At 53.9% G+C, this 27,694-nt stretch overlaps 2 protein-coding genes across 4 annotated transcripts; one reads left to right on the top strand and one right to left on the bottom strand.

The window, feature by feature from the left end:
• On the bottom strand, positions 1-5,445 carry LOC149913445 (uncharacterized). Its single transcript, XM_090129722.1, has 6 exons — positions 5,118-5,445; positions 2,276-2,304; positions 2,102-2,152; positions 1,414-1,480; positions 1,211-1,318; positions 1-152 (listed from the first exon to the last, which is right to left on the bottom strand). The coding sequence occupies exons 1-6, from the start codon at positions 5,346-5,348 to the stop codon at positions 51-53; spliced, it is 588 nt and encodes a 195-aa protein (XP_089985848.1). The 5' UTR covers positions 5,349-5,445; the 3' UTR covers positions 1-50.
• A 7,509-nt stretch (positions 5,446-12,954) lies between these two features.
• Positions 12,955-19,611, top strand: LOC149913444 (zinc finger CCCH domain-containing protein 11A-like). 3 transcript variants are annotated; one of them, XM_090129715.1, is made up of 9 exons: positions 12,955-13,788; positions 15,134-15,905; positions 16,247-16,454; positions 17,092-17,215; positions 17,693-17,755; positions 18,007-18,093; positions 18,383-18,721; positions 19,028-19,104; positions 19,226-19,611. In XM_090129715.1, the coding sequence occupies exons 3-9, from the start codon at positions 16,401-16,403 to the stop codon at positions 19,280-19,282; spliced, it is 801 nt and encodes a 266-aa protein (XP_089985841.1). In that variant the 5' UTR covers positions 12,955-13,788; positions 15,134-15,905; positions 16,247-16,400; the 3' UTR covers positions 19,283-19,611. The 3 variants fall into 3 exon arrangements, with proteins under 3 accessions (XP_089985841.1, XP_089985840.1, XP_089985839.1); XM_090129714.1 differs by having other exon boundaries at positions 12,958-13,788; positions 13,895-15,905; XM_090129713.1 differs by having other exon boundaries at positions 12,960-15,905.
• Positions 19,612-27,694: the final 8,083 nt, after the last annotated feature.

Genomic DNA, 27,694 nt, shown 5'->3' with positions numbered 1-27,694 from the left:
CCCAGGCTGGGCTCTGCGGACCCCCAAGGCTGTGTGGGGCTGGCAGAACTTTATTGTGGGGTGGGGGGGTCCCGGAAGGCCGGGGGGGGTGGCAGCGGCCCCTCCTCGTTGTCTCCATCGCCGTCACGGGGGGTCCGACCCCATGGGGACGTCTGTAGGGACACCAGCACTGTAGGACCCCCATTGACCCCATAGGGACCCATTGTTCCCATAGAGATCCCATTGTCCCCACAGAGACCCTACTGACCCCATAGAGAACCCATTGTTCCCATAGAGACCCCAGTGTGACCCCATTGTCCCCATTGACCCCTTTGTCCCCGTAAAGACCTCAATGTGACCCCAAAGTCTCCATTCACCCCATTGTCCCCAATGTGACCCCAATATGACCCCATTGTCCCCATTGACCCGTTTGTCCCCATAGAGACTCCAACGTGACCCCAATGTCCCCATTGACCCCTTTGCCCCCATAGAGGTCCCCAATGTGACCCCATTGTCCCCATTGACCCGTTTGCCCCCATAGAGACCCCAACGTGACCCCAATGTCCCCACAGTGACCCCCATGTGACCCCATTGTCCCCATTGACCCCTTTGTCCCCATACAGACCCCAACGTGACCCCAATGTCCCCAATGACCCCATTGTCCCCATTGACCCCAATGTCCCCATAGAGACCCCAGAGCCCCAGTGTGACCCTAATATCCCCAAAGTCCCATAGAGACCCCAATCTCCCCCACGTCTCCCAATGCTCTTCAGTGTCCCCAGTGTCCCCATAGGGAGCCTAATGTCCCCATAGTGACCCCAATGTTCTCAGTACCCCCAGTGTCCTCGTAGAATCTCCAATACCCCAAAGCCCCCAATGTCCCCGTTTCCCCCAATGCCCCCTATACCCCCAATGTCCCCATTGTCCCCAATGTCCCCACTGACCCCAATGTCCCCATTGTCCCCCAATGACCCCAATGTCCCCATTGACCCCAATCTCCCCATTGTCCCCCCATGACCCCATTGACCCCAATGTCCCCAATGTCCCCCAATGTCCCCCATGTCCCCATTGACTCCAATGTCCCCAATGCCCTGTGTCCCCAACGCTCCCAATACCCCCCATGTCCCCCCATGTCCCCAATGCCCCCATTGACCCCAATGTCCCCACTGACCCCGATGTCCCCAATACCCCCAATGCCCCCAATGTCCCCACATGTCCCCCCCCCGCTCACCTGTACCCCCACGGCCACTTCCTGCCCTGGGGGGGCCACCAGGAACTGCTGTAGGGCCTCAGCCAGCCTTTGGGACAGCGCTACCCGCTGTAGGGCCACCGCCTGCGTCTGTGGGGCCACCACAGCCCGTGTCCCCATATGTGTCCCCATATATGTCCCCCCCCCACCCTATAGAGACCTCCCCCTCCCCCCATCCCCCTCACCAGACCCTGCAGGCGCTCCTCCAGGACCCGGTTCAGGCGCTGCGAGGCGGCAAAATCCTCCTGGAGCCTGGGGGGGTGTTGGGGACATCATTGGGGTCATCAGGGACATTGGGGACATTGGGGGTATTGGGGTCATCGGGGACATTGGGAACATTGGGGATATTGGGGTCATTGGGGACATTGGGGTCATCGGGGACATTGGGGACATTGGGGTCATCGGGGACGTTAGGGTCATCGGGGACATTGGGGACATTGGGGTCATCGGGGACATTGGGGTCAATGGGGACATTGGGGTCATCGGGGACATTGGGGACATTGGGGGTTGCTGGGGTCATTGGGGACATTGGGGTCATTGGGGTTTTTAGGGACATTGGGATCAACGGGGACAATGGGGGTATTGGGGAAAATGGGGGCATCTGGGGGACATTGGGGACATCACTGGGGTCATTGGGGGCATTGGGGACACTGGGGACTCTATGGGGTCAATGGGGTCTCTATGGGGTGCATTGGGGTCTCTATGGGGCATTGGGGTGTCTAAGGAGTCAACGGGGTCTCTATGGGGCACTGAGGTCTCTATGGGGCACTGAGGTCTCTATGGGGTCAATGGGGTCCCTATGGGGTAAATGGGGTCCTTATGGGGTCAATGGTGTCTCTATGGGGTCAATGGGGTCCCATGGATTCCCATCACCTCTCCATGCGCTCCCGCAGTTCCTGGAGCTCCCGCTGTGCCGTGGGGGGGCTGTAGGAGGGGGAGATCCCAAAACTCAATGCTGTGCCCCCCCTTTCCCCCCCCACGTTGCCCCAAAGACCCCCCAACTCCCCACTCCCCAAAATGCCCCATTTCACCCCAAATCTCACTCACCCCCACACAGCTGCAGCCGCTCCCGGGTCCTGCAGGAAATGGGGGGGGCAACATTAGGGGTCCACCCCCCCCCCAAAAAAGGGGACCCAGGTACCCCCCACGGCCCTATATCCCCCCTCCCCCTGCTCCCCATGGCCCCATAGGAGCCCTCTCCAGCCCTATAGACCCCCCCCACTCCTATGCAAATCCCAAAACCCTATATGTCCCTCCTATGACCCCATATCTCCCCCATATCCCCCCGAATGTGCCCCCCATGACCCCATGCCCCCCCCATGTCTCCATATGCTCCCGACCCCATACCCGCCCCCATCACCCCCCCTCGACCCCATATTCCCCCCCCATGATCCCATATCACCCCTCATGATCCCCCCATCCCCTTCCCATGACCCCATATGCCCCCTGACCCCCTATTCCCCCATATAACCCCCCCAGGACCCCATATTCCCCCTATATCCCCCCAAATATGCCCCCCCACCAGCCCCATATCCCACCTCCTGACCCCACATCCCCCCCCCACGACTCCATATCCCCCCATATCTCCATATCCACTCCCCCTGAACCCGTATTCCCTCCCCCGACCCCATACCCTCCCCCCATGACCCCACATCCCCCCCCCATGGTCCCATATCCCTCCCCCATATCCCCCTCATACCTCCATATCCATCCGTCATGACCCCATATCTCTCCCCTGACCCCATATCCCCCCCATGACCCCATATCCCCTCCCATGACCCCACATCCCTCCCCCCCGACCCCATATCCCCACCCTATGACCCCATATCCCCCCATGACCTCCCCATATCCCCCCATGATCCCATATCACCCCCCATGATCCCCCCATCCCCCTCCCATGAACCCATATCCCCCCTGACCCCTTATTCCCCCATATAACCCCCCCCAGGACCCCATATTCCCCCCATATCCCCCCAAATGTGCCCTCCCCAGCCCCATATCCCACCTCCCAACCCCATCTTCACCCATGATCCCATATATCCCCCCATATCCCCCAAATGTGCCCCCCCAACCTCGTATTCCACACCCCCGACCCCATAACCCTCCCCCCATGACCCCATATCCCGCCATATCTCCATATCCATCCCCCCTGACCCCATATCCCCTCCCTGACCCCATATCCCCCCCATGATCCTATATCTCCCCGATATCCCCCCATATCTCCATATCCACTAACCCTGACCCCATATCCACCCCCCGACCCCAACCCCCCCCCCCCCATGACCCCACATCCCCCCCCCATGGTCCCATATCCCCCCATATCCCCCCAAATGTACCCACCCGACCCCCCCTCCCCCATGGCCCCATATCCCCCCCCATATCCCCCCCATATCTCCATATCCATCCCCCATGACCCCATATCTGCACCCTATGACCCCATATCCCCCCCATGACACCATATCCCCTCCCATGACCCCACATCCCTCCCCCCCGACCCCATATCCACACCCTATGACCCCATATCCCCCCATGACCTCCCCATATCCCCCCATGATCCCAAATCACCCCCCATGATCCCCCCATCCCCCTCCCATGACCCCATATCCCCCCTGACCCCCTATTCCCCCATAAACCCCCCAGGACCCCATATTCCCCCAGCCCCATATTCCACTCCCCAACCCCATATCCCATATCCCCATGATCCCATGTATCCCCCCATATCCCCCAAATGTGCCCCCCCGACCTCATATCCCACTCCCCCGACCCCATAACCTCCCCCACCATGACCCCATATCCCCCCCCCCATGGTCCCATATCCTCCCCATATCCCCCCCATATCTCCATATCCATCCCCCATGACCCCATATCCGCACCCTATGACCCCATATCCCCCCCATGACACCATATCCCCTCCCATGACCCCACATCCCTCCCCCCCGACCCCATATCCCCACCCTATGACCCCATATCCCCCCATGACCTCCCCATATCCCCCCATGATCCCAAATCACCCCTCATGATCCCCCCATCCCCCTCCCATGACCCCATATCCCCCGACCCCCTATTCTCCCATAAACCCCCCAGAACCCCATATTCCCTCCATATCCCCCCAAATGTGCCCCCCCCCAGCCCCATATCCCACCCCCCGACCCCATATCCTCCCCCATGATCCCATATATCCCCCCATATCCCCCAAATGTGCCCCCTCGACCTCATATCCCATTCCCCCGACCCCATAACCTCCCCCGCCATGACCCCACATCCCCCCCCCATGACCCCATATCCCGCCATATCTCCATATCCATCCCCCATGACCCCATATCCCCTCCCTGACCCCATATCCCCCCATGACCCCACATCACCCCCCATGATCCCCCCATCCCCCTCCCATTACCCCATATCCCCCTGACCCTCTTTTCCGCCATAAACCCCCCAGAACCCCATATTCCCTCCATATCCCCACAAATGTGCCCCCCCCAGCCCCATATCCCACCCCCCGACCCCACATCCCGCCCCCATGACTCCATATCCCCCCATATCTCCATATCCATCCGCCCTGACCCCATATCCCCCCCCATGACCCCATATCCCTTCCCCGACCCCACGCCCCCCCCCATGGCCCCATATCCCCCCCCCATATCCCCCCCATATCTCCATATCCATCCCCCATGACCCCATATCTCTCCCCTGACCCCATATCCCTCCCATGATCCCATATCCCCCCCGACCCCATATCCCCTCCCATGTCTCCAATATCCCCCCCATATCTCCATATCCATCCCCCCTGACCCCATATCCCCCCCTGACCCCATATCCCCCCCATGACCCCATATTCCTTCCCTGACCCCACGCCCCCCCCCGACCCCATATCCTCCCCCCCCCCCCCCACCTCTTCCTCTTCCTCCTCCTCCTCCTCCTCCCGCAGCTCCCTGCTTTCACCCCCTCTATTCGGGGGGGTTTCCCCCCTTGCTTGGATTCTCTCGCCCATACTGGGTGGGGGTCGGGGGGGGAGATTCCAGCCAAATTCCCGTAGCTTCGCCGGGCTCAGCAGCCTCACTGTCAGCTCATCCAAGAACCTCGAAAATCCGCTCCTTTCCAGGGGGGTCCCCCAATATTTCATCCCCCCCCCTTCCCATTTCGATCCCCCCCCTTCCCATTTGGGGCTTTTTTTCTCCCATTTTGGGGTCCCCCCCACCCCACGTTTTGGGGTTCCCCCTTTCCCCCCCCCCATCGTTTCCAATGAACGCCAACGTCGAGGGCCGCCCCCCCCGTCAGACCCCCCCCCGTCTCCCCTCCCCAACCCCTCCTGACTTCGGCTCTGCCCCCTCCTCAGCATCCCCGAATTGGCCCCAAATGTCGCCCCTCCACCCCCCCTTTCCCCGTTCCCCCCCCGGCGTCGTTCATTTGGGGGGGGGTCCAATTCGGCTTCCCCCCCCCCTTTGCCTCCGGTGTCCCCAAATGTCCCCGTGCCACCGGGGGGGACATAAAGGGGGGCTGCGGCCCCATAGGAACCCATGGGGTTTCCGGGGGGGGGGAGATGGGTGCCCCCACGTGACCTCGGGGTGTCCTCAGGTGACCCCAAAGTGTCCCCAAAGCCCCCCGAGATGCCCCCACGTGACCCCAGGGCGACGCCGGGGGGGGGACGGATGTCCTCAAGTGACCCCAAGATGTCTCCAAGGGGGTCCCGGCAGCCCCCACGTGACCTCGGGGTGACCCCACGTGACACCAGGGGGTCCCCAAAACCCGCCGAGTTGCCCCCCGGTGACCCCGAGATGGCCCCACGTGACCTCAGGGTGCCCCCAGGTGACCCCGAGATGTCCCCACGTGACCCCAGGGGGTCCCCAAAGCCCCCCGAGGTGACCTCAGGTGACCCCAAGATGTCACCACGTGACCCAGCTGCCCCCCCTGGGGACGAAGCGGATGACGATGATGATGATGATGAAGATGAGGCCGAAGGAAGCGGGGAGGTGAAGAATCGCTCCAGGAGCTGCAGTTTCCCGGGGGGCACCGAAGCCCCCCCCGCCCCCCCTCCGGGCCGCGACCCCCGGCGGCGCCTCAGCGGGGACCCCCGAGGGACCCCCCCACTCATCGCCCCTCCCCCACCCGCACCGATGGGACCCCTGGGTGGGGGAAGGATCCGGTTCTTATCTGGGGCTGTTCTGTTCTGATCCGGTTCTGATCTGGTTCTGTTCTGATCTGGTTCTGTTCTGATCCGGTTCTGATCCGGTTCTGTTCTGATCTGGTTCTGTTCTAATCCAGTTCTGTTCTGATCCGATTTAGTTCTGATCCAGTTCTGCTCTCATCTGTTTCTCATCCGGTTCCACTCCTGATCCGGTTCAGTTCTGATCCGGTTTTACTCCCAGTCAGTCGCTGTTCTGATCCAGTTGAATTTGATCCGGTTCTGATTCAGTTCTGGTGCTGATCCAGTTCCGCTGTAATCCAGTTCTGTTCCAGTGTGGTTCAGTTCTGACCCAGCTCAGTTCTGATCCGGTTTCACTCCTAATCCGCTTTGGGTTCCGATCCACTTCCTCTCCTGATTTGGTTCAGTTCTGATCCGGTTCGGTTCGGTTCTGACCCACTCCAGTTCTGATCCGGTTCTGTTCTGGACGAATTCCACTCCTGATCCACTTCAGTTTTGACCCAGTTCGGTTCTGATCCGGTTCTACTCCAGATCCGGTTCAATTTGGAGCATTCCCGGTCCTGATCCAGTTCTGCTCCGTTCCCTGTTGGGTTCTGCTCTGTTTATGCCACGCTCCGGTCCGGTTCTGCTCCCGATCCGGTTCTGCTCCGGGTCTCCTTCTCCTCTCAGTCCAGTCCGGTTCAGCTCCCGATCCGGTTCTGCTCCCAGTCCGGTCCGTTTCAGCTCCCGATCCGCTCCGGTTCCGCTCCGGTTCTGCCTCTTCCCGCCCCCCCCCGCCTCCCCCTTCCCCAAGGTCAGCGCGGATCGAAGCGGGGCGGAACCCGAACAGCCGGCAGCGCTTTTCCATCAGATACGGCGACATCCCATAATAACAACAGCCCCGAGTGCCCGCATCCCATCATAACAACAGCCTGGAATAACAGCCCGTAATCCCCCATTGTGCCCCACATCCCATAATAACCCATAAAGCCCATAACGCCCCATAGTAACCCACCCCCCAAAATACCCCATAATTACCCCACATCCCAGCATTTTCTCACAGAAACACCACTTCTCTCCCAAATTTATGGGTTTTCTCACAGAAACACCACTGATGTCCCAAAATTGATGGCTTTTCTCCCAGAAATACCGTTTTTCTCCCAAATTTATGGCATTTTCTCACAGAAATATCAGTTTGCTCCCCAAATTGATGGGTTTTCTCACAGAAATACCAGCTTTCTCCCCACATTTACGGTGTTTTCTCACAGAAATACCACTTTGCTCCCAAATTTAAGTCATTTTCTCACAAAAATACCATTTTTCTCCCAAAATTGATGGCATTTTCACACAGAAATACCATTTATGTCCCAAAATTTATGGGTTTTCTCACAGAAATACCATTTTTCTCCCAAAATTTAAGTCATTTTCTCACAGAAATACCACTTTTCTCCCAAAATTTATGGCATTTTCTCACAGAAATATCAGTTTGCTCCCCAAATTGATGGGTTTTCTCACAGTAATACCAGCTTTCTCCCCACATTTACGGTGTTTTCTCACAGAAATATCACTTTGCTCCCAAATTTAAGTCATTTTCTCACAGAAATACCATTTTTCTCCCAAAATTGATGGGTTTTCTCACAGAAATACCACTTTTCTCCCAAAATTTATGGCATTTTCACACAGAAATATCTCTTTTCTCCCAAATGTATGGCATCTTCTCACAGAAATACCACTTTGCTCCCAAAATTTATGGGTTTTCTCCCAGAAATACCATTTTTCTCCCAAAATTTAAGTCATTTTCTCACAGAAATACCATTTTGCTCCCAAAATTGATGGGTTTTCTCACAGAAATCCAGCTTTCTCCCATAGAGATGGCATTTTCTCCCAGAAATATCAGGTTTCCCCCCAAACTGCTGGCATTTTCTCCCCAAAATACAGCTTTTCAATCCTAGCTGTGACATTTTCTCCCAAATACACGACATCTTATCCCAGAAAAATCTCTCTGCTCCCAAATACGTAACATTTTCGCCCAGAAATACCACTGTTCTCCCAGAATCGATGGCATTTTCTCCCAGAAATACCAGTTTTCTCCCCACAAATAGGACGTTTTCTCCCAGAAATACCTGTTTTTGTCCCAAAATATGACAATTTAAAAAATACAACATTTCTCATTAAAAATACGACATTTTCTCTACAAATACCAGTTTTCTCTCTCTCTCAAAAAAAAGGTATTTTCTCCCAGAAATACCAGTTTTCACCCCCCAAAACGACGTTTTCTGACAGAAATACCATTTTTCTCCCCTGAAATACGACATTTTCTCCCAGAAGTACCACTTTTCTTCCCCAAAATATGACATTTTTTCCAAAAAATACCAGTTTTCTCCCCCAAAATATGACATTTTCTCCCAGAAATACCAGGTTTCTCTCTAAAAATAGGAAGTTTTCACCCAGAAATACCCATTTTCTCCCCAAAAGAGGACATTTTCTCCCAGAAATTCCAGTTTTCTCCCCAGATATATGACATTTTCTGTCATATATAAGTGGTTTCTGGGAGAACTGGTATTTTTGGGACAAAACTGGTATTTCTTGGAGAAAATGTCGTATTTTGGGGGAGAAAAAGGATATTGCATGGATATAATGACATATTTTAGGGTAGAAAACAGGTATTTCTGGGAGAAAATGTCCTCTTTTGGGGAGAAACCTGGGATTTCTGGGAGAAAATGTCCTGTGTTCGAAGGAAAACTGGTATTTCTGAGAGAAAATGTTCTATTTTTGGGGAGAAAACTGGTATTTCTGGGAGAAAATGTTCTATTTTTGGGGAGAAAACTGGTATTTCTGGGAGAAAATGTCATATTTCTGGAAAAAAAATGGTATTTGTGGGAGAAAATGTCGTATTTTGGGGAGAAACCTGGTATTTCTGGGAGAAAATGACATTTTTAATGAGAAAAGGGGTATATCTGTTAAAAAGAGTCATGTTTTGAGGAGAAAACTGGTATTTCTGGGAGAAAATTTCACATTTCAAGAAGAAAACTGGTATTTCTGGGGAAAAAATGTCCTATTTGGGGGGAGAAAATGGAATTTCTTGGAGGAAACTTCCTATTTTGGGGGAGAAAACTTCCTATTTCTGGGAGAAAATGTTGTATTTTTGGGAGAAAACTGGTATTTCTTGGAGAAAACTTCCCATTTTGGGGGAGAATACTGGTATTTCTGGGAGAAAATGTCCTATTTGGGGGGAAAAGCTGGTATTTCTGGGAGAAAATGACATATTTTTTATGAGAAAACGAGTATATCTGTTAAAAAGCGTCATATTTTGAGGAGAAAATTGGTATTTCTGGGAGAAAACTTCCTATTTGGGAGAGAAAACTGGTATTTCTGGGAGAAAATGTCATATTTGAGGAAGCAGCTGGTATTTCTGGGAGCAAATGTCCTATTTTGGGGAGAAAACTGGTATTTCTTGGAGAAAATGCCATACATTTTTGAGAAAACAGGTATTATGGGGGAGCAAACGTCGTATTTTTGGGAGAAAACCGGTATTTCTGGGAGAAAATGTCATAGTTTTGGGAGGAAATGTCACATTTAGGATCGAGACGATGTATTGCTGGGAGAAAATGCCACGTGTTTAGGAGCACACCTGAACGAGGGCAGGCTGCTGGCGAGGCTTTCTGGCTTCAGATGCAGGAGGTTGGTGCTGATGGGGGCTGCAGCCCTCGGAGATCAGCGATGCGGAGGAGATGATGAAAGCTGTTAAGGTTGGGCTGCAGTGGGGCCGGTGATCTCGAGGGATGTGGGCATGGCAAGGAGCGGGGCAGGACCTGAGCTTTGGGACGGCGAGCTTTAAGCTTTCACGGGCTGATGGCCCAGATCTCTCGGGATCTGTCTGTAAAAACAAAGATGGTGAGCAAAGCTGGCTGCTCTTCAAGGCTGCCTTCCCTTCTGAGAGCACAAGAGCTCTCCGTCCCTCTGAATAGAAAGCAGAGGACGCAGGAAGCCCATCGGCTCGGCGCAGACCTGCTGGGCAGCTGGGGGCAAAGCAAGGAGCAACGAGCTCTGCTAACAGGCCGTGTCACCTGGAGCAATACAGGGCTAACAAACAGGCCGTGTCACCTGGAGCAATACAGGGCTAACAAACAGGCCGTGTCACCTGCAGCAATACAGGGCTAACAAACAGGCCGTGTCACCTGGAGCAATACAGGGCTAACAAACAGGCCGTGTCACCTGCAGCAATACAGGGCTAACAAACAGGCCGTGTCACCTGGAGCAATACAGGGCTAACAAACAGGCCGTGTCACCTGCAGCAATACAGGGCTAACAAACAGGCCGTGTCACCTGCAGCAATACAGGGATGTCTGGAGCTGCAGACCTGGGCTCAGAAAGCCAAGGCACAGAACTGAGCTGTCTCTCAAGGCAGGCTGAGGGCTACCAGGCTGTAGGGAATTTCTCACCATACAGTGGGACCTTGGATGTTACGTAGGATTTAGCAGGGAACTATTTGAGGCTGGGAGTCCCCAGGGCAGATCTCTGGCGGTGGGAAGATCTTACAGTCCACTCTCCCATCTCACTGGGGAGGTACCTGTGCACTTGTTCATCTGGCCATGCCATTCACTCTGGCATTTGAGAAGGATCTCTCACGCCTTCACAAAAGGAACAGAAGGAGCCTAGGAGCCCCATTTGATGCTGATACAATAAGTGGACTCAAATACATACAATATATATGGACCGGGGTGGCCAGAGGTGTCCCTGATGAATTTAAGGCTAGAAATCAATTTGCTGCAGGATTTGAATCTCTATTCTGGTGGGTGACAATTAACAAAAATGAAGATGGGATAAACTGCATCTATTACAATCAGCAGAGATTTAGGAACTACACAAAGGAGGCAGTGAAGGCAGTTGCAGAACAGTTGGATGCTACAAGCAGGACGGCCTGCAGCCATATAGAATAGGATCGCCCTGGACATGATACGAGCTGAAAAAGGGGGTGTGTGTAATGTTGGGCACTCAGTGCTGTGCTTTTATTCCCAATAACACAGCACCAGATGGCACGATAACTAGAGAACTGCGGGGCTTACTGCTCTGCCTAGTGAATTAGCCAAAAACTCTGGAATAAACAGCTCCCTCATTGGGAGTCCTGGTTTGGCAAAGGGAAAGGGATGATTGTGTCCATATTCACTTCTTTGACTGTGGCAGCAGGAGTCCTGACGGCCATCAGTTGCTGTATTACAGAATCACAGAATGGCCAGGGTTGGAAGGGACCTCAAGGATGATGAATCTCCAACCCCCTGCTACATGCAGGGCCACCAACCTCCACATTTCACACTAGACCAGTCTGCCCAGGGCCCCATCCAACCTGGCCTTGAACACCTCCAGGGATGGACGGGGCATCCACAGCCTCTCTGGGCAGCTGTTCCAGCACCTCACCGCTCTCTCTGTAAAGAACTTCCCACTGACATCCACCCTAAATCTCCCTTCCCTCAACTTCAAACCATTTCCCCTCGTCCTGCTGTCACTCACCCTTTCAAAGAGTTGATTCCCCTCCTCCATTTTATCCCCTGCGTGATGGGTTGGGGCAGCGATTAATAGAAATTAGCTGAGGAAGTGTGGACAGATGAGTGGACAGTGAGGTGGGTTGAGAACTGGCTGACTGGCAGAGCGCAGAGGGTCGTCGTTGGCGGTGCAGAGTCTGGTTGGAGACCTGTAACCAGCGGTGTTCCCCAGGGGTCGGTGCTGGGTCCGGTCCTGTTCAACATCTTCATCAATGTCCTCGATGAGGGAATAGTGCTCACCCTCAGCAAGTTTGCTGATGATACGAAGTTGGGAGGATTGGCTGACACGCCTGAAGGCTGTGCTGCCATTCAGCGAGACCTGGACAGGCTGGAGAGCTGGGCAGTAAGGAACCAGATGAGGTTTAACAAAAGCAAGTGTAGAGTCTTGCACCTAGGGAGGAATAATTGTATGCACCGGTACAGGTTGGGGGATGACCTGCTGGAGAGGAGCTCTGCAGAGGGACCTGGGTGTCCTGGTGGATGACAGGTTGGCCATGAGCCAGCAGTGTGCCCTTGTGGCCAAAAAGGCCAACGGCATCTGGGGTGCACTAAAAAGAGCGTGGCCAGCAGGTCGAGGGAGGTGATCCTCCCCCTCTACTCTGCCCTGGTAAGGCCTCATCTGGAGTACTGTGTCCAGTTCTGGGCTCCCCAGTACAAAAAAGACAGGGATCTCTTGGAAAGAGTCCAGCGGAGAGCCACAAGGATGGTGAAGGGCCTGGAGCATCTCCCCTATGAGGAAAGGCTGAGTGAGCTGGGCCTGTTTAGCCTTGAGAAGAGAAGACTGAGAGGGGACCTGATCCAGGTCTATAAATATCTAAGGGGTGGGGGGCAGAGTGGAGAGGCCGGACTCTTTTCAGCAGTGTGCGGAGACAGGACAAGGGGAAACGGCCAGAAGCTGGAGCATAGGAAGTTCTGCACCAATGTGCGCAAGAACTTCTTTATGGTGAGGTGACGGAGCACTGGAACAGGCTGCCCAGGGAGGTGGTGGAGATATTCAAGACCCTTCTCTGGAGATATTCAAGACCCGCCTGGATGCCTACTTGTGCGACTTGGTGTAGGGAACCTGATTTGGCAGGAGGGTTGGACTCAATGATTTCTGGAGATCCCTTCCAATCCCTACAGTTCTGTGATTCTGTGAAACAGGGCTCCCCAGTGACTGCGGATCTGGCTGATGGTAAAGTGCTGGGGCAATTGGTCGTGGATCTTTCTTCACCACTGTGCTCACGTGGCAATGAGTAGGCCCACTGCCTTGCTTATTCCCTTTACTGCTAAGCTTCTCTTTTGGCTATAGACGCTGCCAATATTACTGTTGGTTTTATTTTGTCATAGGCAGTAAAATAAGTCTATCCCAAAGACGTTGGTGTCTTTGTTGCAGCTGTTGAGCCCACCGATTGGCACAACAGCATTAACACATGATGGGCACGTAACTTGGACATCAGGAACATGACTTCAAAGGCTTCAGAGCATCGGGAATGTCTCCTTTGGAGAGAGACTGAGAGGTTTGGGCTTGTTGAGCCCGGAGAACAGAAGGCTCATGGGAGACCGTGTGGCTGCCTTTCAGTACACGGGGCCTCACAGATCACCCTTGCTGAGGGTGAGCACTATTCCCTCATCGAGGACATTGATGAAGATGTTGAACAGGACCGGACCCAGCACCGACCCCTGAGGAACACCGCTGGTTACAGGTCTCCAACCGGACTCTGCACCGCCAACGACGACCCTCTGCACTCTGCCAGTCAGCCAGTTCTCAACCCACCTCACTGTCCACTCATCTGTCCACACTTCCTCAGCTTTGTCATAAGGATGTTGTGGGAGACGGTATCAAACGCCTTGCTGAAAGCAAGGTAGACTACATGCACTACATCCACCCAGCCAGTGACAACATTGTAGAAGGCTACCAGGTTGGTCAAGCATGCCCTCCCCCTTGCTGATTACTCCTGATAACCTCCTTTTCTTCCGGTTGTCTGGAGATGGCATCCAGCACAAGCTGTTCCATCACCTTTCCAGGGACAGAGGTGTGCCCAGGTGGCCAAGAGGGCCAACAGCATCTTGCATTAGAAATAGCGTGGCCAGCAGGAGCAGGGAGGGAATCATCCCCCTGTACTCAGCCCTGGTGAGGCCACGCATTGAGCACTGTGTTCAGTTTTGGGCCGCTCACTACAAAAAAAGACACTGAGGCCCTGGAACGTGTCCAGAGAAGGGCAACAAAGCTGGTGTGGGGTCCGGAGCACAGGCCTTACGAGGAGCGGCTGAAGGAGTTGGGGTTGTTCAGTCTGGAGAAGAGGAGGCTCAGAGGAGACCTCATTGCAATCTACAACTTCCTGAATGGAGGCTGTGATGAGGAGGGGTTTGGCCTCTTCTCCCAGGCAACAAACAGGACCCGAGGAAATGGCCATAAGTTGTACCAGAGGAGGTTTAGGTTAGACTTAAGGAAGAACTTGTTCTCTCAGGCTCTGGAATGGCTGCCCAGGGAGGTGGTGGAGTCGCCGTCCCTGGCAGTGTTCAAGAGGCGTCTGGATTAGGAGTTACAGGATATGGTTTAGTGCTTGTGGTAGCAATGGTGATGGAAGGATGGTTTTTTCTCCTTTCCTTTTTCTTCTTTTCTTCCCTTCCTTTCCTTTTTTTCCTTTTTTCATTTCGTTTTCTCTTTTCCATCTCTTCTTTCCCCCTCCCCTCTTCTTTCCCTCTCCCCTTTTCTTTCCCTCTCCCCTTTTCTTTCCCTCTCCCCTTTTCTTTCCGTCTCTTTTCATCTATTCCCCTTTCTTTCCTTTTTTCATTTCTTTTGATTCATTTTGTTTAGTACTTTCTTACTTTTCATCTTTTAGATTCCTTTCTAAAAGAAAAGATAGAATGGGAGACAATAATTAAAGAAACAAAACCTGCTTTGAAAGCCATGGGGCCGGATGGATTGAACCTTGGGGTGCTGAGGGGGTTGGCAGACGTGGCTGCCAAGCCGCTCTCCATCATCCTTCAGCAGTCCTGGCTAATTGGGGATGTGTCCTGGCTGTCCCTGAACGTGTTTAAAGAGCTCTGGATGTGGTGCTCAGGGACATGATTGAGTGGTGGGTTGTTAGAGTTAGGGGAGTATGGTCAGGTTGCGGTTGGACTCGATGATCTTTCAGGTCTTTTCCAACCTGATCCATTCTATGATTCTATGGATTTAACAGCAGCGTTCTTGTGGGAGCTGCATTGAAACTTGCAGTGTCTCTGGGTCCCCAGAATTACTTTCTCCAAGCTGATTCGTAGGTGCTGGCACTTCTTTAAAGCAAGAGCAGCTGCTGATGGGAGGAAGGTAGTTCAGGCTCATGAGCTCCGCAGCATCTCCCAGGATGGTACCAGAGGAGGCAGGAATGATATTGCAGAAGATGAGAAGCTCCCCAGCAGGAAGCCAGAAACCCTGCGGGAGAGTCAGAGCACGTGTGGATGCCCAGGAGGTAATGCAGCCCCAGTATTTGAGAAGCGCGTGGCCATGGAGCTGCGGCCCAAGAACAGAGCTATTCCGCCTTTGCAGAATAGCTGGCATCCCAAGAAGGACTCGTCTGTCCTTGTAAAAAGCAGGGGGAGGGCACGTCCAAATGCTTGCTAGTTGCTTGGGAGCTCAAATCCTCCAAGCTGGAGGCAGCCTGGGGGTAACATCTCCTTGGTCCGATCGTGCAGCACCTGAGCAAGAACTGGCTGCACGAGGGTCATCTTAATTTCTCTGTTCTTTTACTTAAATAAACCCGTTGGGAGACCATGGTGTTGGTTTCCTAAAATTTGGATCTGGGAGGTGAGCACGCCCTTTGCTTATGATGGAAGCACAGAAGTGATGCGGGCACTCGCTGAGGTCACAGTCATCGCCGAGGTGGGAGCGTTTGTGGCACAGCCGGTGAGCAGAGCTGGTGCTCTGGTGAGCGTGCTGCACGCAGAGACTGAGCTGTGAGCTTTCCTTGAGAGATCACCCTGCGAGAGCCCGTCGGAAGCACCGCTGCGGCGTGTGTGTGAGCTGGGCACAGCTCAGGCTGAGCAGGCCGAGCAGGTGAGCTGGGTTTGGTGCTGGGTGGTTGCTGGGAGGTGTCTCAGCAGGAAAGCTGGGCTGGGGTGGGCACGCTGCATCAGCCCTCGTCCCGGCTGGCGGTGAGACAGAGGGAGTTTTCTTCAGGACAGCAACACCAGCCATGTGCTTCAAGGCGCGTAACTATTGAGGAGATGGAGAACACTTGCTGTCAGAAATCATGGCAGCTGTACAGGAGCTGGGTGTATTTTGGGGACAGTCCTTGTAACCAGCTGGTTTCGAGACATTGCCCTGCCCGAGAGTCTAAACTGCACAGCAGAAGAATGCTGGGAAAATGCTTCTTCCTCACTGTTTTTCACTTGCAGGTTCTTTCCTTAGGGTTCCTTTTTCCTTTCCAAAAGGAGATTTTGGGGATCGAGGCACTTGAAGAGAGAGTGAAGCCAGCTCTTTCCAACAGTGCGGGCAGCCCCTGTGGAGAGGACCCCGGGAACTTGAGCTTCCCCTGAGACGTTCCCCAGCATGTCTCAGCAGGGAGACGGACGCAGTTGCCATCGCTGCTTTGCACGTGGAAAGGTATGGCTGGGTTTCTTTCGCTTGGGTTTCTCCTTTCTCTGGTTTTGGAGGGGAAGGGGTGGAGCAGGGGGAGCCCTGCTGGTCCTTTGTTAGCTCAGTAAGCGGCTGGGTTGTGCACTTGCAGCAACAGGACAGCATTGCCAGGCTCCTTAACCTGCTGGGGCAGGGTGGGAGCAGAGAGCGGGCACTGCCCTCCTGCCAGCTGCGCCTGGTTATGGTTTGCCAGCTGCCCTGGGTTTCTGCTGAGAAGTTTGTTCTAGCTGCCTGCAGTAGTAAAGGGTGGGGAAGAAATAGTGGTGAAGAGCTAAGGCTGTGTACGGTAATTTTGCATGGGTTGAACTGTGGCACCTGAAGTCACTGTTTCCCTCGGAATAATGCTGGTGTTTGCAGGTGTGTTGGTTTAACCCCCCGAAGTGATGTCTGAGAGCGCCCGTCTTCTCCACCTGAACGATGAGAAAGCTGGATATGCCCAGAAATTGCAGCGCGTGCAGATGTTGTGAATGCGCTCCCAAATGTTTCCGTTAGTGATAACTAACGTCTCAGCACTCTGATACCCATCTCTGGCACCATCTGGAACGCTGCATCTCTTTGCAAACGTTGGGTGCCCGTTTCCATGGCCCTTTATTTCTCTCCTCAGAAGCAGCGCGGCGCAGTTCCCTGTGCTAGGGAGCAGCACCCAGCAGGCTGCCAGAGAACCAACAGCGCCTTGCAGCGCACAGAGGGACGCGATGGGGACGGACCATCCTTAGCACCACGCAAAAGTGAGTCTCTGCAGTCCTCTGTCATGAAGTATGGAAGAATGCATTTTAAGTATTACTTCTGAGCGGTGCAGCACTGCAGGGATGTCCGGTAACCATGGTGGAAGCATTAGAGAGGCCAACAGCAACAGATGGCAGCAGTGAGACAGAAGTGTGTGTGTAAGTGGTGGTGCTCAGAGCTGAGTGCATTCCCTGTAGGGACAAAAAATCCGTGCCTCGACTTTTGCAGCTGATAGCGTTTTGTGTGCTGACGCAGCTTTGCTCTGCAGCATGCAGAGCTGTCAGGCAGACTGGGGTTCCTCTGCTGCCACCTGAGCGGGAATGAGAGCAGTAGTGCTTTGTGCAAGCGCACTGCAGTTTAACGATCAGTTTCTGTTCTGGCTGTAGAAGAGTGTCTTTTGGTTTTTGTGGTGGACGTGGGCTAACAGGACAGTGCTGCTCCTGGTGTCTGTGAAATCAACACACAATCTGTTGTTGTAGGGACGGAGCCTGCGCGTCCATGGAATGGTGCTGGGCTTGGGGGGAAACGGAAAGCCTCCCCAGGTAAGAAGCTCTTGTGAGCTGTGGTGTGGGTACCTGCCTCTAAATAGGGCTGCATGAAGGGCTGTGTGGGATGGAGGAGAAAAGAAGGGGCACTGCAGATCTGTGCTGACTGCAGAAATGGCACAGCGTTGTAGCAGCAGAAAGGCCAATTGAAGAAACTACGCTTGAGGAGCAGAAGTTTGTGGTTGGCTGTGCTAAAATGCTCCTCCAAAGAGATGCTCTTCATGTCTTTCTTGTTTCCTTTCTGACAGAAGCTGATGCAAGCAGGCTTGCAGTGAAGCGCAGCCTTGCAGGAAGCCAGGGGAGGAGCATGGAGTGTGGCACAGCCCCCAAGAGAGGTACAGACACACAGCAGCATCTGGGTTTGGTGCACTGTCTTTCTAGTTAGGCTTTCTGTCTGTCCTTTCCTGGGACTGCTGTCGTTGCGTGTTGCTTGAGATCTTAATCCCTGGGGATTACAGTTGCCTTTCCTGTCCCAATTGGAAATGGCCCACAGTTCAGCCAAGATCCCAAGGTCCATTGCTGTGAACACTCGAGAGTTCCTAGCATTGTGGCCCATTTTGCAGACCGAAGGCAGTGTGTGACTCTCTTTTAATCTTGCTGCTTCCCCTTGCTTGATTTGAACAGGGAGAGGTGCTGAGCCAAACGGCAAGATGTACGCGAAAGCTCCTCTCCAGGCTCCAGGAGGGCTTCCTGGAACAGCAGGTCCCAGCAGAGGGGAAAGACCTTCCCCTGCAGTTGACAACCACTCCCTCTCCAAGACCATGGCTGCAAGAAAGCGCAAGGGAGTGGAGGAAGAGGAGCAAAAAGCAGAGCTGTGGCCTGCCAAGAAACAAGTGAAGGTGGAGCGCGATGGGGAGAAGGCTCAGAGCCCACATCAGAGCAGAGGCGGTGTGCCAGCTCCAGCAACACACCCTGGGCCTGCCCCAGCGCCGACTGAGCGGTTCCGGACCTCAAAGCGAAGAGGTAGGAAGGTGCTGCAGCTGCCCTGGTGAGGTGCTTCCCTTATCAGGTGCATGGAGTTTGCTTAGGATTTGCTTTGCTTTCTCCTTCTCTCTGCGGAGAGGGGAAAAGAGTAGAAGGCTGCCGAGTCCAATGGCAAGGAAGTGCCAGAAAGTGTAACCCTCTCTTTTCCCATGAAATCCATGACGGCCTTCTGCTTGTCCCACTGGAAATACCCTTCCCTGAGAGGCTTCCTAACCTGTTTTCATGTACCCATGTTTCCGCGGTTTTGCTGTTGACAAACTGAATTTCTCTCCTCTTTCTCTATAGCAAGACGACAACGACAAAAAGAGAGGAGAGCAGAAATGAAGAAGGCTGCTCTGAGAGCTGCCGCTGCACGTGCAGAGGTGAGTCCTCGGTGAGCACAGACACGGCTCTTGTTGTTCTCTGTCTGTCAGACGTGAAGGGGATTGTAGAATGCTGGGGGAAGCGGTGTCCTACTTTGACGCTCGCTTTCTTTTTTTCCAGTTCTCCACAATGAACAGCCTTGTGGAGATGATGGAGAAGCTGCAGCTGAAGGACTGAGTGGAGGAGCATCAGAAGGCAGCGGCTTCGTGGCAGCAGCCCAGCTTGGCACTCTGGTTGCAGTCCATCAATAAACAATTGGAGCTTTGTATTCACAAAGAGCGCACGGCCTGATTTGTCCAGTGGCACTCAGTGAGCTGCTGCACCACCTCCTCGTTATTCCACTCGCGGCGCTGGGTCAGAACTCCCACATCTCCATCAGGGGATGCTGCAGGTTATAGAAGCAATGGATGCACCAGTCCTTGGCCCTGCCCATAAACGCACTGCCTGCAAAGCACGTGCACAGAACTGCAAGTAGCACGGCCTGAGCACAGGCGCGCTGAGTTAGAGAACAGCTGTCTCAAGCTGTCTGAGTTTCTCAGGGCAGCACTGAGCAGAAGTGAGCGTGTGCCCCTCACCCTGCAGGCGTCTCTGTTGGGGGAAGAGAGGCTCCTGATCCCAGAAGGCAGAGGTGTTCTCCTGACTTCTCTGCAGGGCTACCTTGCCTCATTGTCCCCCCTCTCTTCAGCCGTTTTGATGCTACTTTTCATCCTTTGGGCAGAGCTTGAGTCACTCTCATCATCGCACAGCTTTGTACTGAGCGGTGTGGAATTTTCTGGCTTTGCTCTTAAAAGCCTAGGCTGAAAACTGCAGCGTGCATGCTTAGTTTACATGGGGACATGGGGGGGGACATCCCCTAACCCCCATTATCGAAAAATAAACCTTAATTGCAAAAGTGAGGGGTGTCAACCCCCGACCCATGGGAACAAAGTGGTCCGTGGGGGTGACACTGTGGGGGTGTCCCCATCTCCAGTACGTGACACCACCAGGGTGCCATGAAGGTGTCCCCAACTTTGGTGGTGTTGTTGCCTATCGTAGTCGTGGCGACCTGGTTCGGGAACGGCATGGCGACCAATCCCAGGTCGCTCGGTCCATCGGCTCGCGGACACCAATGTGGTGGACGGCAAATGGCGTTTATTGGCGGGAGAAACAGCCTTATATAACCTGGGCACTGAACGCTATTGGCTATCGGGAGGGGGACCCTGTCTTCCCGTACAACGCGATATCTTCCGGGCGCCAGACCCTCACTACAACATATCCCCCCTCCCTATGCACAATTAAATTAGGTAAAATATAACAATATATAACAATCTTCAATAGAAAACTCAAATAGAACAATCTTCAATAGAAAACTCGAATAGAAAACATAAGGTGCTCTGAACAAGAACATTCTTATAACAGTTGTTGGTGCTCTACCAACATGATGTTAATCGGAAGAAAAAAGCGAATGGGCTGTGGCCTCAGGTGCACTCCCCATGGATGCGCCAGGTAAGCTGGATGTCCTCGAAGAGCCTCACCAGGTAGGCCTCGCTCGCCTACAGCTGGGCTCTGGAAGCGCAGGTCGGTCTTGAAGTCCTGCGTGATCTCGCACACCAGGCACTGGAAGGGCAGCTTGCAGATCAGCAGCTCCGTGGACTTCTGGTAGCGGCGGATCTTGTGCAGCACCACTGTGCCGGGCTGGTCACGCCGCCTGTGGCCAGCACGCTCTTGTGGGCCACCTTGGTGGCAACCGGGCCTTTCACTTCCGCAGGCAGGGTCGAGGAGTCGACTGCTGCCTGGAGGCAATTTACAAATTGTGTAAAGCTCTCGCTTCCATTTTGTCTTATGGTGGACCATGGCAATGGCTTAACAATAACTTTAGAGGCTGTGCAAATAGCATCCCTGGCTGCACAAGTAATTGTCATAACTTCATGGGGCTGGAGGCCCAGGGCCTGTGCTTGGGGGGTAATCATTGTTGGGTCTGTACCCATCAGCCGCTGCAGGCTGGAACCATGTAGCGGGTGATCCGCCCCAGTTACTTGAGCTAGTTGTCTTGCACAGTTATCTTCCCATTCTTGTTTAAAAACAATCATCCCTGCTCCGTCAAAAATTAGTCTACAGGTTTGTTTTATGTCAAATGGGAGCATATCGTCTCCCCCAAAAACACCATCTATAAGGGTGGAGACCATAGCTGAGTTAAGCCCTTTATCTGCAATTGCCTTAACAATTGCTTGTATATCCCTAGGGTTTATCGGCGAGTGGACCCTCTGTCCCACATCCATCACCCGGACTGGGAATGCTAGTTTGGCCGATGGGGCCCAGTCAGCACATGCAATCTTTATTTTCCTCCAGTCTGTAAGAGGGATTTCTCCCCCTCGCGGTTTCTCTTTAATTTGGATGGGAATATTTCGGCTCTTAACTCTGTTCGTATTCGTTCCCTCCTCCTCTGAGTTTAAGTCAATTGCGAACCACTCGTCGCAGCTAGTGTCTGACCCGGAGTCAGAGCCCGACTGATCGGCCACTTCCGGTTTCTCGTACCTTTTTGTTAGGCTCCGGCCCCGCCCGCCTCCCTTGCGGGCAGGCCGTTCCCTCCCTCTTGGTTCGTCCCGCCCTCCGCCCGGCGGGATGTTCGCCCCACAGCGGCTTTTCTTCGGACGGCCGCTCTGATTGGCTTTCCACCCTTCACTCACGCTCCCCTCACCTTCCCGGTTGCTCCCACCGCCTTTATCTAACACCTCCTCGACGTTCCCGCCAAGGGCGCCTTCCCCCCGCCCTCCCTCTCCTGGCTCGGCGCCATCTTGGGGCGCATAGGGGGGCGGTCGAGCCCAAATTTCCTCGGGCTCCGATTTCTCCGCGGCAGCCCTGGCCTCCTCGATTAACCCACCCCAGAAGGATTTAGCACGTTTCTGTCCCTCCGTGGGCGGGTCGGGGTTCGATTGAGAGGACACGTCATCGTCAGAGGGGTGCAAACTCCGCGTGGCCGCCCCGACTCCCAGTCCCGGGGCGGCCGACAAACGGCTCTCTGCCGCCCTCCAGCTCTCCCGCTCCCGCATGGCCCTGCGCAGGGCCCGCACGACTCTCCCCCACGACTCTAGGCTTCTCCCACAGCCCGAGGACATCGTCTCCTCAGTTAACGCTTTAGTGCGCTTACCCCACACTTCGGGGTGGAGAATATCCACCGGCTGGTCAATGACCCCAATTCGCAAAAGCCTCGCAATAGCGAGAGTAAAATCTTTGGGCTTACAATCGATGCCCCACTGCTTATCTAACTGCGATACGACCTTCACAAGGACTTCCATCCTCCTTGTTGGTCCGGGAGCGTCCTCCCCGCCGGGCTGGTCCTGCTGCTCCGGCCGCCGTTCACCCGTCCAGGCGACAATCCCGGGTTTCGGCACCACTTGTTGCCTATCGTAGTCGTGGCGACCTGGTTCGGGAACGGCACGGCGACCAATCCCAGGTCGCTCGGTCCATCGGCTCGCGGACACCAATGTGGTGGACGGCAAATGGCGTTTATTGGCGGGAGAAACAGCCTTATATAACCTGGGCACTGAACGCTATTGGCTATCGGGAGGGGGACCCTGTCTTCCCGTACAACGCGATATCTTCCGGGCGCCAGACCCTCACTACAACAGGTGTGACAGCACGATGCTGTGTCCCCACTTCTCCAGGAAGTCCTCCAGCTGGTTACAGTGTCCCCAGCTTCGGCTCAACGTCCCCAGGGGGTCCTTTTGTCCCCTCTGCATGACGGTGACACCCGATGCTGGCTGCCGAAAGCGACACCCGATGACGATGACACCGCGTCACGGCTGTGCCACGCTGGTGTCACACAGTCCGCTCTGGTGGTGGCACAGAGTTCACCACTGTCAGTTTCCCCATCCTCATGTCAGACGATGGTGACAGTGCCAGAGGACTCCAGTGTCACCAGGTCCAGCTCTAGGCGGGCCTGGAGGGGTGACAAAGAACAGTGAGAGGCTCAGTGACAGCATGGTGACAACGCAGAGCTGCCTGTGCCTGGCCCCATGCGGTGGTCAGAGTACAGGGAATGGTGTCACCCGATAGATGGTGGCACACAAGTGATGGTGACACCAGATGACGGTAACAACAGTGACAGCCAGGGATGGGGACACTGCGTCACGGCTGTTCCACATCGAGGTCACCCTGTGTCACGGTGTCACCTGAAGACAGTGACACTCAACGACTCCCAGTGGCATCCAGTGAAGGGAAGCACCAACAATGGTGACACCACCGACCCCATGTCACACCCACAGCAGACCCCACGTGTCCCCCGACTGTCCCCAGCCCCCCTCCCTGTACACTCCTCGTCACCTCTTCAATGAGGATGGCACCGCTCTGCAGTTGTGCCAGTCCTCTTCTTGGCTGCAAGTGTCCCATTTGGTTTTGTCATCCAGTATTTTTGGGAGAAAACGTGTGGTAGTTCTAAGAGAAGGGGTATTTCTGGGAGAAAATATCCTCTTTTTGGAAGAGAAGGTGAAATTTACCACTGAAATGTGGTATTTCTGGGAGAAAATGACATACTTGAGGGAGAGAACTCGGAAATGGTGGGAGAGAATGTCTTCTATTCGAGAGCAACTGTGGTATTTTTGGTGTGACGACTGGTCCTTTGGGGAGAAAATACGGTAAATATGGGAGAAAATGTCCTCTTGAGGAGTGTCAAGTAGTACTTTTGAGAGAAAATGTCAGGTATTTCTCAGAAAACTGCTGTTTCTGGGAGATAGTAGCATCCTTGGTTGGAAAATGACAGGTGTTTGTGAGAAAGCTGGTATTTTGGGAAAAAAGGCCGTATTTTTAAGACGAAGCTGGTATTTCTGGGGGAATATGTCCCGTCTTTGGGAGAAAAGTGGTCTATCTTGGAGAAAATGTCGTGTATTTGGGAGAAAACTGGTCTATCTGGAAGAAACTGCCATTTTTCTGGGAGTAAGTGTGATCCTGAGGAGCGTCAAGTAGTATTCTTGGGATGAAACGTGAGGTATTTCTAAGCGTAGTGGTATTTCTGGGAGAAAATGTCTTGTTTTGGGGGGAAAAGATCACATGTATGTGAGAAAGCTGGTATTTCTGGGAGTAAACGCCATATTTTTAGGAAAAAATGGGTATTTCCCAGATAATCGGTCACATAGTTAGGAGAAAAGTGGTCTATCTGGGACAAAAGGTCCTCGTTTTTTGGTGGAAGAGATCATGTGTAGGGGACTAAAATAGTGTTCCCGGATGAAAATGTCACGTATCTGTGAGAAAAGTGGTATCTGTGGGTCACAGTGCTGTTCCCCAGGGGTCGGTGCTGGGGCCTGTCCTCCTCAAGATCTTTCTTGATGAGCTGAGGGCACTGAGTGCACCCTCGGGAAGTTTGCGGATGACACCAGGCTGGCTGGAAGTGTGGATCTGCCTGGGGGTAGCGAGGCCCCACAGAGGGATCTGGACAGGCTGGAGAGCTGGGCTGAAGCCAATGGGATGAGTTCCAACAAGGCCAAAGGCCGGCTCCTGCGCTTTGGCTGCAACAACCCCAGGCGACGCTACAGGCTGGGGGCGGAGCGGCTGGAAGATGCGTAGAGGAAGTGGACCTGGGGGTGTTGATGGATGCTGGGCTGAAATGAGCCAGCAGTGTGCCCGGGTGGCCAAGAAGGCCAATGGCATCCTGGCCTGCATCGGGAACGGTGTGGCCAGCAGGAACAGGGCAGTGATTGTCCCCCTGTCCTCAGCTCTGGTGAGGCCGCACCTCGATTGCTGTGTCCACTTTTGGGCCCCTCACTGCCAGAAAGACATCGAGGCCCTGGAGCGGGTTCAAAGAAGGGCGCCAAGGCTGGCGAGGGGTCTGGAGCACAGAGCTCACGAGGAGCGGCTGAAGGAGCTGGGGTTGTTCAGTTGGAGAAGAGGAGGCTCAGGAAGACCTTACTGCTCTCTAGAACTACCTGAAGGGAGCTTGTAGAGAGCTGGGCTTCAGCCTCTTCTCTCATGTCACTAGTGCCGAAAAACGACGTTATAACCCACAAATATCAGTGTTCTCCCAAATACACGATGTTTTCTTCCGGAAAGATCACTTTTCAATCCTAAATATGACAATTTGTTCCAAAAATGCGATATTTTCTCCCGGAAATACAAGCATTCTCCAAAATCCATGATATTTTCTCCCAGAATGCCAGCTTTATCAGAGATATATGAAATTTTCTTCCAAAATTATGATATTTCCTCCCAGAAATATCAGTTTCCTTAGAAATACTTCACGTTTCCTCCAAAAAATACAACATTACAATACCCCCCCTTCCCCATAATGTGATACTTTCTCCAGGGAGTCACAGTTTTCTTAGAAATACCTCATGTTTTCTCCAAACAATATGACATTACAATCCTCAGTATGACATTTTCTCCCAAAAATAGGACATTTCCTCCCAGAAATACCAATTATCTTTACAAAAATAGGACTGCAGCCATCGGAGATCTGCTGGAAGGACAGACGGCCAGCTCCAGGAGCTCCAGGAGGCTCCTGGAATGCAGCCATGGTCACTTTGTGCTCCGGGCGTTGGGCAGACCGACCAGAGGTGAAGCGTGGCTGGATCTGCTGCTCAGCAGTGCGGAGGAGATGATGAGTGAAAGGCGTTCAGGTTGGGGCAGCCTGGCTGCAGTGAGCACGGCTTGTGGGGTTGGTGATCCGAGGGATGTGGGCAAGGCAAGGAGTGGGGCAGGACCTGAGCTTTGGGACGGCGAGCTTTAAGCTTTCACGGGCTGATGGCCCAGATCTCTCGGGATCTGTCTGTAAAAACAAAGATGGTGAGCAAAGCTGGCTGCTCTTCAAGGCTGCCTTCCCTTCTGAGAGCACAAGAGCTCTCCGTCCCTCTGAATAGAAAGCAGAGGACGCAGGAAGCCCATCGGCTCGGCGCAGACCTGCTGGGCAGCTGGGGGCAAAGCAAGGAGCAACGAGCTCTGCTAACAGGCCGTGTCACCTGGAGCAATACAGGGCTAACAAACAGGCCGTGTCACCTGGAGCAATACAGGGCTAACAAACAGGCCGTGTCACCTGCAGCAATACAGGGCTAACAAACAGGCCGTGTCACCTGGAGCAATACAGGGCTAACAAACAGGCCGTGTCACCTGGAGCAATACAGGGCTAACAAACAGGCCGTGTCACCTGGAACAATCAATACAGGGCTAACAGGCCGTGTCACCTGGGAAGAATACAGGGATGTCTGGACCTGCAGACGTGGGATCAGGAAACACAAGGCGCAGAACTGAACTTGGAGAGGGACGTGAAAAACAACAGGAAGACTTTCTACACGTGCATTGGCCAGAAGAGACAGGTCAAAGCAAGTGTGCCTCCATTGTAAATGTAAAAAGAGAACTGCCTGCAACGGATGGAGAGAAGGCTGAGGTACAGAATGAGTTCTGTGCCTCGGTCTTCACTGGCAGCCAGGATTCCAGTGTTTGTCACGTCCCTGAGCCCTGCATCCATAAACCTCCAGGTGGGGACCGGGGTGGTAAATACCCCCTGCTGTGAGGGCAGAGCAGAGAGACTGCCTGATGAGATTGAACGTGTGCAAGTCTATGGAGCAGATAGATGGTGAGATGTGAGACTGAACGTGTACAAGTCTATGGGCAGGATGGCGTGCATCTCAGGGCTCTGAAGAAGCTGGCTGCCGAGCCGCTCTCCATCATATTTGAGAAGTCGTGGCTGTCAGGTGAGGTCCCGGATGCCTGGAGGAAGGGTCACGTCACTGCCGTTGGCAAGAAAGGGAGCAAGGAGGACACGGGAACTACAGGCCGGTGAGTCTCACCTCTGTGCCTGGGAAGATGATGGAACAGATCCTCCTGGATGACATGCTTGATCACATGAGGAGTGAGCGTGTGATCCGAGACAGCCAGCACGGCTTCAGCAGGGGAAGTCATGCTTAACCAATCTGGTGGCCTTCTGTGATGGAGTGACGGCATCGGTGGACAAGGGGAGGGTGACCGATGTCATTTCCCTGGACTTGAGCACGGCCTTTGACACGGTCCCCCACCGCATCCTTATCTCCAAACCGGAGGGATGTGGATTTGATGGGTGGACCACTGGATGGATAAGGAATTGGTTGTAAGGCCGCAGACAAAGAGTGGTTATTAATGGCTCTATGTCCAGGTGAGGCCAGTCACGAGCGGCGTCCCCCAGGGCTCTGTCTTGGGACCGGTGCTCTTTAGCATCTTTATCAATGACATGGATGGTGGAATCGAGTGCACCCTCAGCAAGTTTGCTGACGACACCAAGCTGAGCGGTGCGGTTGACACGGCTGAAGGAAGGGATGCCATTCGGAGGGACCTCGACAGGTTGGAAAGGCGGACCCAGGTGAACCTGATCAGGTCCTACACAGCACAGTGCAAGGTTTTGCACTTGGGCCGGAGGAATCCCAGGCATCCATACAGACTGGAAGGAGCGGTCCTTGAGAGCAGCCCCGTGGAGAAGGACCTGGGGATCCTGATAGATGAAAAGCTTAGCATGAGCCAGCAGCGTGCCCTTGCAGGTGGGAAAGCAAATGGGATCCTGGGCTCCATCAGAAGAGGGGTGGCCAGCAGGGACAGGGAGGTGATTGTCCCCCTCTACTCCGCTCTTGTGAGGCCCCATCTGCAGTACTGTGT

This window comes from Phasianus colchicus, chromosome 37 (assembly GCF_987193195.1).
Source record: "Phasianus colchicus chromosome 37, bPhaCol1.hap1.1, whole genome shotgun sequence".
In the NCBI taxonomy this organism is placed as follows: domain Eukaryota; kingdom Metazoa; phylum Chordata; class Aves; order Galliformes; family Phasianidae; genus Phasianus; species Phasianus colchicus.
The sequence above is the reverse complement of the archived record's forward strand: the minus strand, read 5'-3'. Positions and strand labels throughout refer to the sequence as shown.

Excerpts from the sequence above, each read along its gene's own strand:
- LOC149913445 (XM_090129722.1), bottom strand. The coding sequence starts at position 5,348 with ATGAAATATTGGGGGACCCCCCTGGAAAGGAGCGGATTTTCGAGGTTC. Across the intron at positions 1,481-2,101 it reads CTGCGGGAGCGCATGGAGAG|GCTCCAGGAGGATTTTGCCG; the intron begins GTGATGGGAATC and ends ACACCCCCCCAG. Across the intron at positions 1,319-1,413 it reads AGGAGCGCCTGCAGGGTCTG|ACGCAGGCGGTGGCCCTACA; the intron begins GTGAGGGGGATG and ends GTGGCCCCACAG.
- LOC149913444 (XM_090129715.1), top strand. The coding sequence starts at position 16,401 with ATGTCTCAGCAGGGAGACGGACGCAGTTGCCATCGCTGCTTTGCACGT. Across the intron at positions 16,455-17,091 it reads GCTGCTTTGCACGTGGAAAG|AAGCAGCGCGGCGCAGTTCC; the intron begins GTATGGCTGGGT and ends TTCTCTCCTCAG. Across the intron at positions 18,722-19,027 it reads CCGGACCTCAAAGCGAAGAG|CAAGACGACAACGACAAAAA; the intron begins GTAGGAAGGTGC and ends CTTTCTCTATAG.